The sequence below is a fragment of the Falco rusticolus genome, chromosome 5 (genome assembly GCF_015220075.1).
Source record: "Falco rusticolus isolate bFalRus1 chromosome 5, bFalRus1.pri, whole genome shotgun sequence".
Lineage (NCBI taxonomy): Eukaryota > Metazoa > Chordata > Aves > Falconiformes > Falconidae > Falco > Falco rusticolus.
This window is the reverse complement of record NC_051191.1, coordinates 45,652,530-45,666,621: the sequence shown is the minus strand read 5'-3', so window position 1 is coordinate 45,666,621 and position 14,092 is coordinate 45,652,530. Positions and strand designations below refer to the sequence as shown.

The window sequence follows — 14,092 nt, the reverse complement described above, 5'->3', positions numbered from 1 at the left end:
GCAGTTTGTACACACCTGGTCCTGAGCTAGTTTCTTGAGCAAAGAAGATAAGCTGGTACTTCTAAGATATTACTTATCTCATCCTAAGGTAGACATCTGAAACAGGTCAGATGAATCATCCTGTAAAAATGTCCATTTATCTCCGCTGACTATACGGGGAGGTGTGACTGAGCAGGTCAGCCTAGGGCATCCACACTGTAAACTTCTGAAGTGAGGTAAGTTGAACCCCACTTGAAACGGCTGTTGTTTTCATGTGGATGTTATAAAACACTTGCTGCCTTTCTGAGAAACACAAACAAATTTTCATGGGGACTCACCCTGAGGGTTATTGACCGAGGTGGTTTCTGAGGAGGATCTTCGTGAAGCCTGTCTCCCAAAGAGGCCAGAACGCGCTTCCGGTGGCCAATCAAGCTGATTTTTAAGACCTGAAATAATAACAAAAATGCCTAACTGAAAAGAACACATTGCAATCATTAAATGAAAACCCATTCAGAGCGAAGCCATTTTCTCTTTAAACGTTTTAACAAGTTAGTCCACTAGGTGCGTTAAGCAGGTAGAGAACAGTGCGAGGCAAACAATCAGCAGAGAAAATGAGAGGTGGGATCAAACAGGAAAACCCCTGTAAAATGAAGGAAGAAACTGAAGCAGGTATACATGTGAGGGGGAAAAAAAGGCTTATAAATGAGTAAGGAGAAAAGGAAAATGAAACAGGAAGAGAAGGCAGCAGAGTGGGGGTGAAAACAAGGAAGGGGAGGAGAAGACTGGAGAAGGAAACGTAGAGGTGCAGGCAAACAGTAAGTGATGTGGATTAAAGGGATTCATGGAATGGATGAGGAAGAGAGTAAAGAGCAGCCAGGGAATGCTTGAGGGTGTGTGTGTGTGTGTGTGGCAAAAAGGGAGGAAAGGAACTACACAATGAATAAATACCACTTTTAAATCTATTCATCATCCCACAGGTGATCTCCAAATGCCTCATACAGTTTGCATTATCATGTAGATTCATCCTTGCGTAAGAAACACAGGATGGACAGACTTTGTCCTGGAGGCCTATTACTTGTATCAAATACAATGGATATATCCTCTGTTGCACACAGATGTGACCAACAGCGTATAGGTTCAAATACCTGGTCCTTGCCCAAACTCCAATAATACTGCCAAAAAGGTGTTCCAAATTTACTGCAACTACTCCCTACTTGTATCTATCTGTGTCCGTGCCACATACACAACCACCGCTGCCCTCAGGAAAACAGAGCAGGCAAAGCAGCAAGTTGGAAACTTGAGCATTAGTGGAGGAAAAAAAAAAAAAAAAAACCCAAAAACCAAAAGTCTTATTTTGAGGCTATTCTTTAATGGCTACAATGACTTCAAAGTGTAACACGGCCCTAACTGTGGAAGCAAGCCTCTGCTCTGCAATCAGCAGTGTCCTCACGTAACTCTTCCAGAATGTATATATAGTTTCATATACCAGAGCTGCCGCCATTCCCTCTCAGGAGACAGCGTTTCCCACTATATTTAGGACCACCACATGTCAACACCCTTCAGTCGAGAGGAATTTCTCACTCAACCTAGGAAAAGTAATAGTCCCCCAAAAGCCCTGAAAATTCTACCTCCTAAGTGATCAGCTACTTCAGTTTAAGCAGTACCACTAAGAGCTACCATTCATGAGAACAAACCAAACAGAACCCAGACCCCATCAACTCCCCTACAACATCTCTTAGATCCAGTATCTTGGGATACGGCACAGCAATCCACCGTCATCATTCTGGTGGGTCAACTCCTGCCTGCTATCCATGGGCATGTGAATTTGTCCACATGTCCTCTGTTGGACATCTGTGCTATCTGATATTGTGGAACATCAAGAACATCTTGTTTGCCTGGATCTACAAACCGATGGGCTATGACATGAAACAGATCAAGGGCTTCCTCTGCGAGGCAGCTCTCAGGGTGCTGCAGCCCCTGCTGCTCCATGCAGCTCCAAGCTGCAGAGTCCCACAAGCCTGCTATGTGCTACCCTATTAGTCTAAATCTGGTGAAGCACGAGTGAAGCTGAGATAGCACAGCACACACAAAAATGCCAGAGGCATGCAGAAGACTTAGTTATGTATTCAGTTTACATTGAATGTTAAACAGAAGGGTGCACTGTTTATCTCTGTATTTAACTATATGAAACGTGAACACACTACAGCTGCTTTAAGGATTACTCAGGTAACGCACTTCAGTGAACTTGCTTTTTTCATAATGCTTCCCCATAATCAAGAGCATTTACCCTGAGATTTTTGAGTCAAGCTATATTTCTTGGGTTGTTTCGAGGTCCTCAGTGCTCTGACTGACTTATTAGCTATAACAAACCACACAAAGCAATTCTCTTTGACTTCACAGAGCTCTTGAACAACAGGAGAGAAAAGGACACGAGTCTTGAGGGACTTCACACGTAAGAGATGAGCAGACAGGTATAAATGGTTATATTATTTCAAAAACTGTGCTCAATTTGAAAGCAATACAGATCTTTAAACACCATAAACTCTGCTAAGCTTATTCCACATTTTGTTTCTCCATTAAAATGGTGGTCACACCAAAGCTGAAGTATGTAGGGATTTAAAGATGAAACCCACAGAAATGTATGGTCCTCAGCCAGTAGGCAGCTGTAACCCAATCTTATTCGGACCACATACTCTGTTAACTGAAGACAGCTGCATTTTTCTGGAAATGGACTCCCTAGTAATTTTCTTACTTGGAAAAACTGTTACTCGACTTATAAATATAAAATACCATTTTCTGAAACACTATCTGATTTACAAGAGTTTAACACACACACCCTAAAACTCTGAAAGCTTGTTCTGTGATAGATTATCCTTGACAGTACCTATCAAAAATGTCAAATATCACAAATATAGGTCAACAGTATGCAATGGCAAATTTGCCTAAAGCAGTATCTTAGAAATATGTTAATGTTGTGTATCAGATAACAATCTTACACTTATTTAGCCAAAAGTTAGTTCCCCATGAATATTTTCCATATATCAGGTAACAGTGAACACAGTAACACTGAACTGCAGGGACAGTCAATACAATGCACCTAAGTGCTATACAGTGAAGCATTTTGTCAAGTGGATTGTCGCTTACTTCATATAGGACAATGAAATGAGCTTTGCAGCATGACTGCAGGAATCAGCTACAACGTGTCACAAAACTGTCCAGAGTAACTTAAGGCCCTCCACAGCCTATTACTTCATTACTGGGGAAAAAAAAAAGAAGAAAAAAAAAAAAAAAGCATGTATATAACATGCATCTTTCCACACCACCATCAGTATATCTGAGACAAAAATAATACAACTCCATCTCATACATTTGCTTATATTTGAAGCTGTAACACAATTAAAAGAGAATGGCGCAAGTCATTTGTCTGAAGAAATTATACGTGCACACAAATTTAATCTTGTTTTTACCTCTGTAGTCTCCAACACAAAATGAAATTCCACTAAGAAATGTAAGAAACCCACAAATGTAACCAATGTAACACTCTGCATTTACATTTCTGACTTAGTTGACAGATGTTTTAAAAAACAACCACATGTAGCCCAATAACTCCCCGATGACTGTGTATGTGCAGATGCTGGAATTAACAAATTACTCAATCTAAAACTGAGCATTATTTCTGCAACATTCTTCTGCCTGATCTTTTATTCTGATTGAACAATATGATTCAATACTGTATTTTTATAATTCCATTTTTCCTTTTTTTAAATGAGTATTATAAAGATTCTTGAAATTCAAGTAATCAATTCCCTTTCTTTTGGAATAATCTGAAAAGTTACTGTATGGGCTAAAATTAGTACCATAATAGCACATGCGGTCTGGACTAAATGTGTAGCAGCAATCAGACACTAGGAACTAGCTACAAAGTGAAAGACCAAAGAGTGGTCAGAATAGTACTAGTGATTCTCTGGTAGCAGCATCAGACACTCCAGAATTTAAGAAGAAAAGATGGTAAATGCAAGCCAACAAGGTGTGATCTTCCTATTTCTGAACGGCCACAAATGCTAACTAAATTCAATTTTATTAACCATTTCACTGCTAGTCATACTGGAATAAACTCCAGGCTATCTGGAATTGCAGGTGATGGATGAATTGATTATTACCACTTTCCTGCCACAATGCCACCCCACAGGGCTAATCCTGTGCCCAGTGGCACACGACACGTGTGCCCAGAACACCCAGGAAGTGAGCCCAGCCCAAACAGTACAGCTCATCTGATCACCATGACTGGTTTAACTGAAAATTTGGAAAAGGTTTAAATACACTTGCTATACAAATCCCCAGCATGGACAACTGTTCAAAATTTTACAAACGCTAAATACAGGACTGCCGTCAGTGATTAACAGTTAAAACAAACAAATAAAACAACCAAAAGACTATCCAAAAAAAGGGCAAAAACCCCCCATACCCCACATACTGAGCAAGATTACACAGTGTAGTAACTGGTGTATTTTGAAAGATAAATATGCCTGCGTCAGCTGTGATATTGAATGACTGGTGGTCTACCAATACCAGACACGGCCAAATCCAGTCCCACCTACATTAAACTGTTGCATTTTTCACATAGGGATATTTTATGCTCTTTCTCATCCTGATTACAGTTGCTGATTCCTCCCAACCCTAAATTATTGCAAACCCTTGCTATTTTTAACAGTGCAGGGCTTTTCCTGTAGAGCCCTGACTGCCCAGCAAAGCACAGGCATGTGGAGACCAGGAGGCTCTGAAGCACCTCTGCTAGGTGCGTGACTTCTCTGGTTTCAACACCTGCAGTGGAAGCAATTGTTTCTTACACCTGTGAAGACACTTGTAAGAGACTTAAGTTTTCATAGCATGATGATATGAAATATGCACCATTATCCCCCTGAATTAATTACCAAACTGGAAACAGATGTCAGTTGTCTTGGTGACAGCATTTCACAAAGACAGATGGCTGCCTAGTTAAGTCCCATTTCTATACATTATCAAGAACAACTGAGGGTTTTTTGCCCTGCCCCCCCCTCCAATATATAATTTAGTTGCAGATCTCCAGTTTAATGGTACTGAGAAGCCAAAGGCCAAAAGTCTTTTCCAAGTAAAGGTAATTTTGGTCCCCAGGCTGTTACACCCATCTGAGATGCATGGCTGCACATCACCTGCTGCCAGAGCAGCGGTGTTACAATGCTGTTCTGCTGCTGCCATCCCAGGTCAGACTCGGGTGGGTGAGAATTTATCATTTTTTGCAGAAGTTCTCAGGGCAGCCTTTGGTACTGCCGAGAATGCTGGAAGTTTTGTCCTGACTTCGCCAGACAAGCTATTTCTGTCATTAAATGGTTTTTCAAATTCTCGTTAGTTTAAGAAATGGCTGGCTGAAAATACCAGGCATGAGTACTTCTGGCTGTACTAAAGATAAAAGAAAATAATAGTAATTTTGTGCTTGTAATCAATAACCCTCAATATTTCAGTGGAAAAATACTCGTTAATTTTTCATTAATAAAAATCAGGAAAATACAGTGAAGCAAGACCTGGCCAATACTGAGACCTGGCCACTTTACCTCCTGCGGATACATGCTCCTCAGGCTACATGCTGAACTGCTTTTTAAAAGCAATTTTTTAATAAAATAGAAGTTAAATTTATGGCCTTTTTTAAAAAATAGTCACAGTTTAATGACTTTGCAAGCCTCAGATGTAATGAAAAATATTACATATGTGCATTTTTATTACATGAGGCTCAAAAACCCATAGATCAGAAATCCTAAAAGTCCATTATACATACAAACTAAAAGGTTATTACAATAATGATTACCTTTTCTACTAGACAAGGCTGAAAATATTATTCATGTGAAAAACAGCAAGCACTAAGCAGGTCTGTACAAAAAGTGAAAATATTCCTCCTATTTTTCACAGGCAGTAAGTGGAAAAAATATTGGACAGTTTGAACGGTGGAATACATTCACAAATCGAGTACTGGAGGATGGACTTCTTAAGACTGTTCTTTCCACTGGTGACTTTCATCTCCACCTCTGTGTGGAGCTAATGACAGGTCCAGCCACTGATTTAGATCAGATTTGGAAAATGTGTGGTCAGAGACCAGGAGTATTATTCCCAGCCAACCTCCTTGAGGTCTTCAATGTTAATCATGTAGTACTACAAGAACAATTGCAATACCAATGTGTTATCCCACAATATTTTGCAGGATAATTTACATAGCAGATAAATTATAATTAAAGTTATTGGTACTACAACACTTTTCATAACGAGCTAATAATTTATCTATTTTTAAGTATACAATTATCAGCAAAGCACATTAGATAGATGTACACAAGTATGAAATAAAGGTAGTGTAATGAGAAATAGGAGATAAAATACAAATCTCTATAGAAAATTTTAACAGCTCTAAAACCGATCCTTCTGATCTTGTTTCAATTTCATCACAGACTTAATTCCAAGCCAAAGAAAAAAAAAAAACCCCACACTGAAGCCCTTTTAAAGAACAGGACATTTGCCTACTAAATAAATAGCTTTTTTTTTAAAGCCTTCTAAAAACATACAGTAATGAATGTTTTCATAATAACAGAAGCAGCAAACAGTCATTTGCTGCTTGGAGTAAAAATGCAGATTACTTTAGCTCACAGTTATAACCAATGCAGTCATTAAAATGTAAACTCTGTAGTATGAGAATGAAATCTGTTAATGATACAGACATTAATATACCAGAATTGAAAATTAATTGTTTATTTAGATATCATGCAATTATATTGTCTGATAAAAATGCCAATAAAAGTAATGAAAAACCTAAGATGGTGTTAAAATATCTCCTTCTAATACTAAAATTTAATGGAGGTCCTTCTATGCATTTTTTTTTTTTTAAATCATCAACATCTTTCAGGTACACAATGACTGCAGATGGAATGTCTTCAACATACACAAAGAAAAGCCAAATACCGGACAGGAGAACCTGGACTAAGGATCAGAACAAATGTGGTTAAGAGATGTTATTCAGAACACGTTCAGTTTCCTAGTGTATTTGCAAGTTACCAGCTGTATGCAAGAAAACCTATTATTGCATTAAAGTATTTCCAGTTTAGTAAAATTGTTTTTCTGTATTGCAAAATGTCCACATTTAAAGCATGGGCTCCACCCTTGAATATCCAGTTCAAGCCAAATCTATGCACAGAGGCTGCCCATGGCTTGCATTCAGGCTGTGCTATGGAGCAGTTTTCACAGACCACCACACACAGCAATCCAAAATACGCTTATCCCCTAAAGTATTAAATATCCCAGAGTTACAGACTTGATCATGCATTATTGTTCTACTGCTAGCATTAATATTTATCCACTTTTTAAAGGAAAGAGCTGTAAAAGTATTGTAAAGATAAAAAGTGAAAAGTGTTTGTAGCCTTTGATACAAGAGCCATCGCTGGCAATGCCAATGCTCTACTAGTATGAACTGATAGAATAATGCTAAGAACACAACCCATCCCAATTCGCTGCCAAGTACAGGTAAATTGTCCTATAAGTCTTGCCAAACTGCATGAAAATACTTCCTTAGAGAAATAAGATCTGCAGAAAAAAATACCAGGGTTCAGTCCAGCAGAAGGGGTGCTGGGGTGCACAGTGGGAGCAGCTGCAGCAGAGCAACCTCCCAGGGGTCTCGCTCCAGGGATCCCCTTAAAAATGGACCTAGGAGGTGGGCAGGGAGCAGTTCTCTACACTGCCAGCTCCTCACCTACTTCCTGACCTGACCACAGAAAAACTAACACTGGCACCAGCAAATGGGCAGGAAAGTACAACCAAGGATGGAGGGAAGAGGGAGAGGTGTAAATCTCATTTTCAGCAGCTGCCTTTGCTTACAGTGGTACAAGCCAAACATGGAATGCACCCCCCATAGTGAAACTGGAGCTTCTTTCACATACACCCCCCCCCCCAAAAAAAAAAAAAAGAGGGCAATTAGCAAAAAACCAAAATATTTTAAAAAATAAAAATCTGTAAAGAACCCTAAAGCCAGCATTTTAACAGAAACCACCATCTATGAGCCTATGCTTTTTAGTATTCAGCAGTTACTAAATTTAGTTTTCTAGTTTGTCTATCAGATGTCTGCCATTTTCTCCCTGAGGACTGCAAAAAACCTGTCACAGACAGAGTAGCCATTTTATGAAAGGTATATTTCTTCTCGTAACTTTTTCTGTCTTACCAGTAATTGCTACGGATTCACCCTACTGCAGCGTGGCTGCTCAGCCTCAGCCACACTGCTTTATTTGTCAGCGTGTGGCCCACTGGATGAAGTAAAACACATTTTGTGATGTGCTAGTATAGGGGCTGTTGACTCTATTTTGGGTACCATGTGTTATGCTGTCCAGGAATGTCACCTCTATTGAGATCTTAATTTCATTACTTTACGGAAAATATGCACCTACATATACACCGTGATGTGAAGAGGGTCCTCAATCATTGCTCTGCCTGCTCTGCAGCAACAGCTACCTGACCAGTTTCATCAATTTTCTTTCAGCAAGGCACTCCCCAAAAGAATAAACTTTGAATGACCGATAACCTCAGTATAGGTTATGGCATGACATACAACCATAGCATAAAAATAATAAATGAGAAGATCCTCCATCAACTTACTTTCACCGTTATCTTATACTATCCTGGTTTACAATCTTCTCATTAAACAATTTAATTAAACTAATTAAAACAATTACTACAGGTTCTAGAAGAAAATCAAGGCTTGAAATAAATGGCACCAGTCCCTCTCCCCAGGTTTCACACCCCCCTCCGCCTTCAGCGATCTCATCCTTTAACATCAAATGGAAGAAGCTACTACATATGTAAAAGCTATCAATTAATCTCAACTGCAGCTATAGTAATATACTGTTTTCTTTCAGGTAGTCTGATTGATTAGCATAATTAAAATACATTAAGAGCAATTTTGTCTAACCCACATTTGGTTTGGATTGTGATGTTGCTTGTCAGATTCTGAACATCAAATCTTGTCCATTTTCCAACTACATGATACGACTTTGAAAAAAGCTATTAGCTCTCCCTTATATCCTTGCTTCATTTATATCCTCTATCTCATCACAACTGTAGCAATGCTACTACTATCTTAAAAAAAGGCAATGGCCACCATGGCAGAGCAGAATCATACATCATAGGCAGAGCCGGCATCATGCTGTACTTTGACTCTTAATCTGTGAGGAGGAAGCACTGTGGGTGGGAGAGAACACGCTCTATAAACACAGCAGGATGGCTGGATTAACTCTGCCAGGGGCAGCAAGGGGATAGCAAAAGCATTTCTCAAAATATCTTTTCTTTCATGCCTTGAGGTAAGAGCAGGAAGGAACACCATCAAAAAGTGGGGTTACAAAAGGATACAAATAAAGTGGCAAAAATACTCATCCGTCAACAGCTCAAGTAAGTTCTTCCCTTGTGGCTCTGAGCAACATGACAAATTCAGACATAAAAGATTATTGTCTGCATGATTTGAGATAAAACTGAAACCACAAGGCCATTCAGATCGTACGCATCTTCTTATGCAGATTCCTTCATTAAACATTCAACTATAGTCTGTCTTAAGGAAGAAACATTTTTGTACATAACCAAATTAGAATAAAGCAAGTGGGCAAGCTGTACTGAAGAGCTCTCCAAACAGGAGGCTGATTTTGTACTATAGTTAAAAAAAAGATAAACTGAACTTCATATTAACAGTGAAAACCAGCAAAGCTTTAGTCATCTCAAACTTGCTGTCCTTAAAAGTTATTTTATAAACTAAAAAGAATAGAGATGTGTGTATCTTTTTGAATTCCACAGTTTGGGCAGATGACGCTTTATTAATGAAGCATTCTGGCAAGACCCACCAGTGAATGGGTTAGCATGGGAAAGGCTTGCTATAAATTCTATTTGAATTTTCTCAGTGAGAAGGGCTGCACAGGACTCCTCGTAGAGGGCAGTGTAGCATGTTTTCTTCACCTCTGCTCTTCTGCTCTTTTTTTTCTTTAGCTTTATCAAAAGTTCCTGAAAAAGGAAAGTTGTCTTCAGAGTGTCAAAAAGAGGATAAACCTCATTTCCCATGGCTCAGGCTTTGCTTTTCTTGTTCTCTATCTTAGGCCCATCCAACCCATGCAATAAAGTTGAAAGAAGAAAAGATCGTGCCAAGGAGTTCGTTCCCCACTTTTTCCATCAGCAGCAGTAACACCAGCAGTCTATTTTGCACAGCATTACACAAGGGGATTTTTGGACCTGCATAAAACTGAAATGACTTAGCAGACCTGTGGATGCAGCTAACTGCAGGACAGCAGCCCCACGGCACAACAAGTCAGAGGCCCTGAATCACATCTGTAATTCCCACACCACTCTTAATATTGTCAAGAAACTCCCCAATGTCTAGTTACACCTTTTTATAGTTCTAAATATTGCAATTTAGGAAATATCCTTAATCCAATGATCAACAATTCTGATTCTTGAATTATTATTTTGTTAATATTTAACCTAAATTGCCTCTTCTCTTGCTCTTGTTCTGTCCTCACTGATTTATGAAAATAATTCATCAGTATCTCCTTTATAACATCCACTTACATCTTGGCAGAAAGTTACGTATGCTCTCAGTCTTGTTCCCCCTAGAAGGAACATGCTCATTACACTAGGTAACTGGATACAAGCTCAGACACAGCCATGATTTCTAATGCACAACATGAGCAGAAAAAAGCCAACAATCCCTTTTCCCCTCATCTAAAAAGCAATATAAACACATAACATTTTTGCTTTAAAAATAAAGAACGTAAACCAGAAAAAAAGAAGTCTTCTTTTGTGAGTCATTTATAACATACAAGCAATTTTGCAAAACTCTTCTACCAAGAATAACTCTCCCTCCTAAATCTGTTTCAACCGGACATGAAGAATCCAATGTATAAGCACATTATCCCATCTGAGACTTAAGAGAACCACACCAGGGGACAGAAATCTACAAGTTTTTATACACACTCCTCTTGTTAGTATGCACAACAATACCATATCACTGTCTTTTTTTGTGCTACGCTGTTGACTGATGGTCAGTCACATATCCAGCAGCTCTACTCCTCCTGCCCAGATTATTCACCCAGCACTGCTGTTCAGTAACATACTCAGAGCTCGTTCCATTCTTTCATGTGATCTGTACTTCCAAAAGAAATAACTTTCATGTTTCTTCAATTAAATCTTATATAACTAATTCCGTCCATTTATGCGATAGGAAGATCATACTCTATTTTAATCCTATTTTACAAATGTTACTACAACATTAAATAACCACCCTTCAGATGAGAAATAATGCCATGAAAACACACATTTGTTTGGGACGACAAGTTTGCAGACCTTTAATTTTGTTAGAGCTTGAAATGTTAAAGCAGAAAAGAGATTATTTTATATGTATATTTATTTATATCTATTAATTTATAGTATTAGCCATAATAGCCAGCAGCATTATTGTGAAGCCAAGTAAGTTTCTACATCATCTTGTCACAAAAATGCACTGCAGTACAGATCACATTAACTCACTATAACGTAAGAAATCTTGACATGAACTTTATACACCAAGTCACCACATGAACTACGATTAATAATGAATCAGAAGAGTAGATTTATATGAATAACAAAAGAAAAAACCCTCTTGCTACGGACAACTAGATAATAATGTAACTTATGTATTTGCTATGGTCTCAAGTGTAGCCACTAAGGATATCTTCACACGACTGATTTAAACTTCAAATATATTTCTGAGTTGTACTAAAGAATTAACTAACATTTTGGGTTTTTCAAATGAATAAGTAAGCCTAAATTTAGTCCCTGTTAATTAAGTAAAGTTTCAGAAACTCTACCATTCAAGTACACACCTTGTTTATCTGGGGATTTTTTTATTCTTCCTGTGTTTGTGATCCAGATCTGGACGCAGAGAAGCATAAGGCTTTTCTCATTTTAACAACACTGACATTGAAACTTACTTGCTTCTGCTGTAACATGAACCTTTGAATCATAGGACATTTTCCATTCATGATTTGCGTTCATATTTTATCTAACAGATTTCTCACAGATACACAACAGCGTCAGTAAACCAAATTTCTGCACACAACCGAAAGTAAAGACTGTGTTACTTCAGTAGTAGGAAAGAAAAACACTTAAGGAAAAGGTTAAAATATGCTTTTGAAATGTTATATTTCTGTAACACATAGCACTGGCTTACACAGCTGCAGCCAATTTCTTAATTTTCACGAACTTTCTGTGTTTCACCCTAATTTGGTCCAAGATAGGGACAGCTGATCTTTTCTGAATTAGTACCTATCACAAGGAATTTACCAAGTGCTGGTGTTCCACCAAGCCCCCAGGACATGGGTGCCCTCCCTGGCCATGGGCCCAGAGGACAGAACCAGCATGAGAGCCGTGCAGTCAGCTTTTCCCATCAAAGTGCAGCACAGATGGACTAGGAAAAATTCTCCGGATTCTTCATGCTTGAAGATTTAGAACAATATGTGAAGTTAACAAAACATTTTAAAAGAAAACACTAAATGTACTGGTGCTTCAGAGCTGCCCAGGAGATAAAAAATCCGTATCACAGTTTGGAAAACAGAGAGCAGAGCATGGTGCACTCACTAGCACCCTGAAATTTGGAAATGTATTCCCAGAACATGTGTCTCTGCTGGCAGACCCTCTGGGGATTGACACAAGTGCCAGTTCCAAACCAGCGTGCTGGGAGGCTGTGGGATGGAGGAGTTTGAAGCATGGCGGGACGCTTTAACACGCGCATTTCCCCGTGTTTGAAGCATGGCGGGACGCTTTAACACACGCATTTCCCCGTGTTTGAAGCATGGCGGGACGCTTTAACACACGCATTTCCCCGTGTTTGAAGCATGGCGGGACGCTTTAACACACGCATTTCCCCGTGTTTGAAGCATGGCGGGACGCTTTAACACACGCATTTCCCCGTGTTTGAAGCATGGCGGGACGCTTTAACACACGTATTTCCCTGTGTTTGAAGCATGGCGGGACGCTTTAACACACGTATTTCCCTGTGTTTGAAGCATGGCGGGACGCTTTAACACGCTGCCGCCCTGGCGTGCCCTTCCCATTCGGAGCTGCCTCGCAGCTTCCCGCAGCCCCAATGCTGCAGACCAGCGCTGCTGGGAGTCAAACTGAACGCATCACTGCATGCTTTGTCACCAGGACACACAGGCAGCAACAAACACCTTCAGAGAGAGCTACAACTATATAAAACGACAATCTACATTTGTGCTACAGACAGCACGAACGAAGACCTCACACAGGATTCCTCCGCATCCATGGTCAGGGAGCAAAGGGGAAAACAAATAAATGACAAAACACCATGTGCAAATCATAAAACAAGACGGTGGGAGACACCACGAGCTACAAGCAAGTCCCAACTGTACAAGGAATTACATCTGTTGAGAATTCAAAATGCAAATGTTAAGTTTTATTAATCCACTTCTTAACTGTGGATACAACCAATGCAAGCTCCTGAAATAATAAAGTAAAATGGGAATTTGGAACCTATCAAAGATAAAATGAGTGCCAGAAATTTTCAGCAGATGAATAACACAGGAGAAGAATAGAAAGACCAGAAAACGGGTCATTATAGTAATCAGATGAGAAACAGCTAATGGAAGGATTTACATTTTACAGTAAAATTAAAAGGTAACTATTTGAAAGATACCAGTAGGTGATATCCACAAGACATTTGTGATAAACCAGAGTAGATTATTTTGTCTGTCTGTTGTGGCTGTTCAGATAACTTTCCTATTTTCTCCTTTGCAAATCCAACTTTCTTCCCTCTCATCTGTCAGCCTTCTCCCTCTCTCTCTTCACAGCTTTCTTTTCAGCTCAACAGACCCCAAATTGCTTTTCCCCTTGCAGCTTTGCGCCAGGCCCCCTTTATTTCTTTACTGCCTCCCACCTAGCTCAGCAATTTAATCAGCATTTGCAACCATACTCCCACCTTGTCCAGCTGACCACTACAGAGGTGACGGGAAGAAATGACAACAAAAGAAAAAGCAAAAACTGCTGACCAATGACTAAGGTAAAAAGCCCGGGGAAA

The 14,092-nt window shown here is 39.4% G+C and overlaps 1 protein-coding gene across 9 annotated transcripts in view; it reads right to left on the bottom strand.

The window, feature by feature from the left end:
- The window catches only part of ANKS1B (ankyrin repeat and sterile alpha motif domain containing 1B), a 441,694-nt gene that overhangs the window by 52,721 nt on the left and 374,881 nt on the right, over positions 1-14,092 (bottom strand). For all 9 annotated transcript variants that reach the window (XM_037390597.1, XM_037390600.1, XM_037390599.1 and 6 more), the window contains one exon: positions 318-425. In XM_037390597.1, the coding sequence (XP_037246494.1) occupies positions 318-425 (108 nt within the window). The remainder of the gene's footprint in view (positions 1-317; positions 426-14,092) is intronic.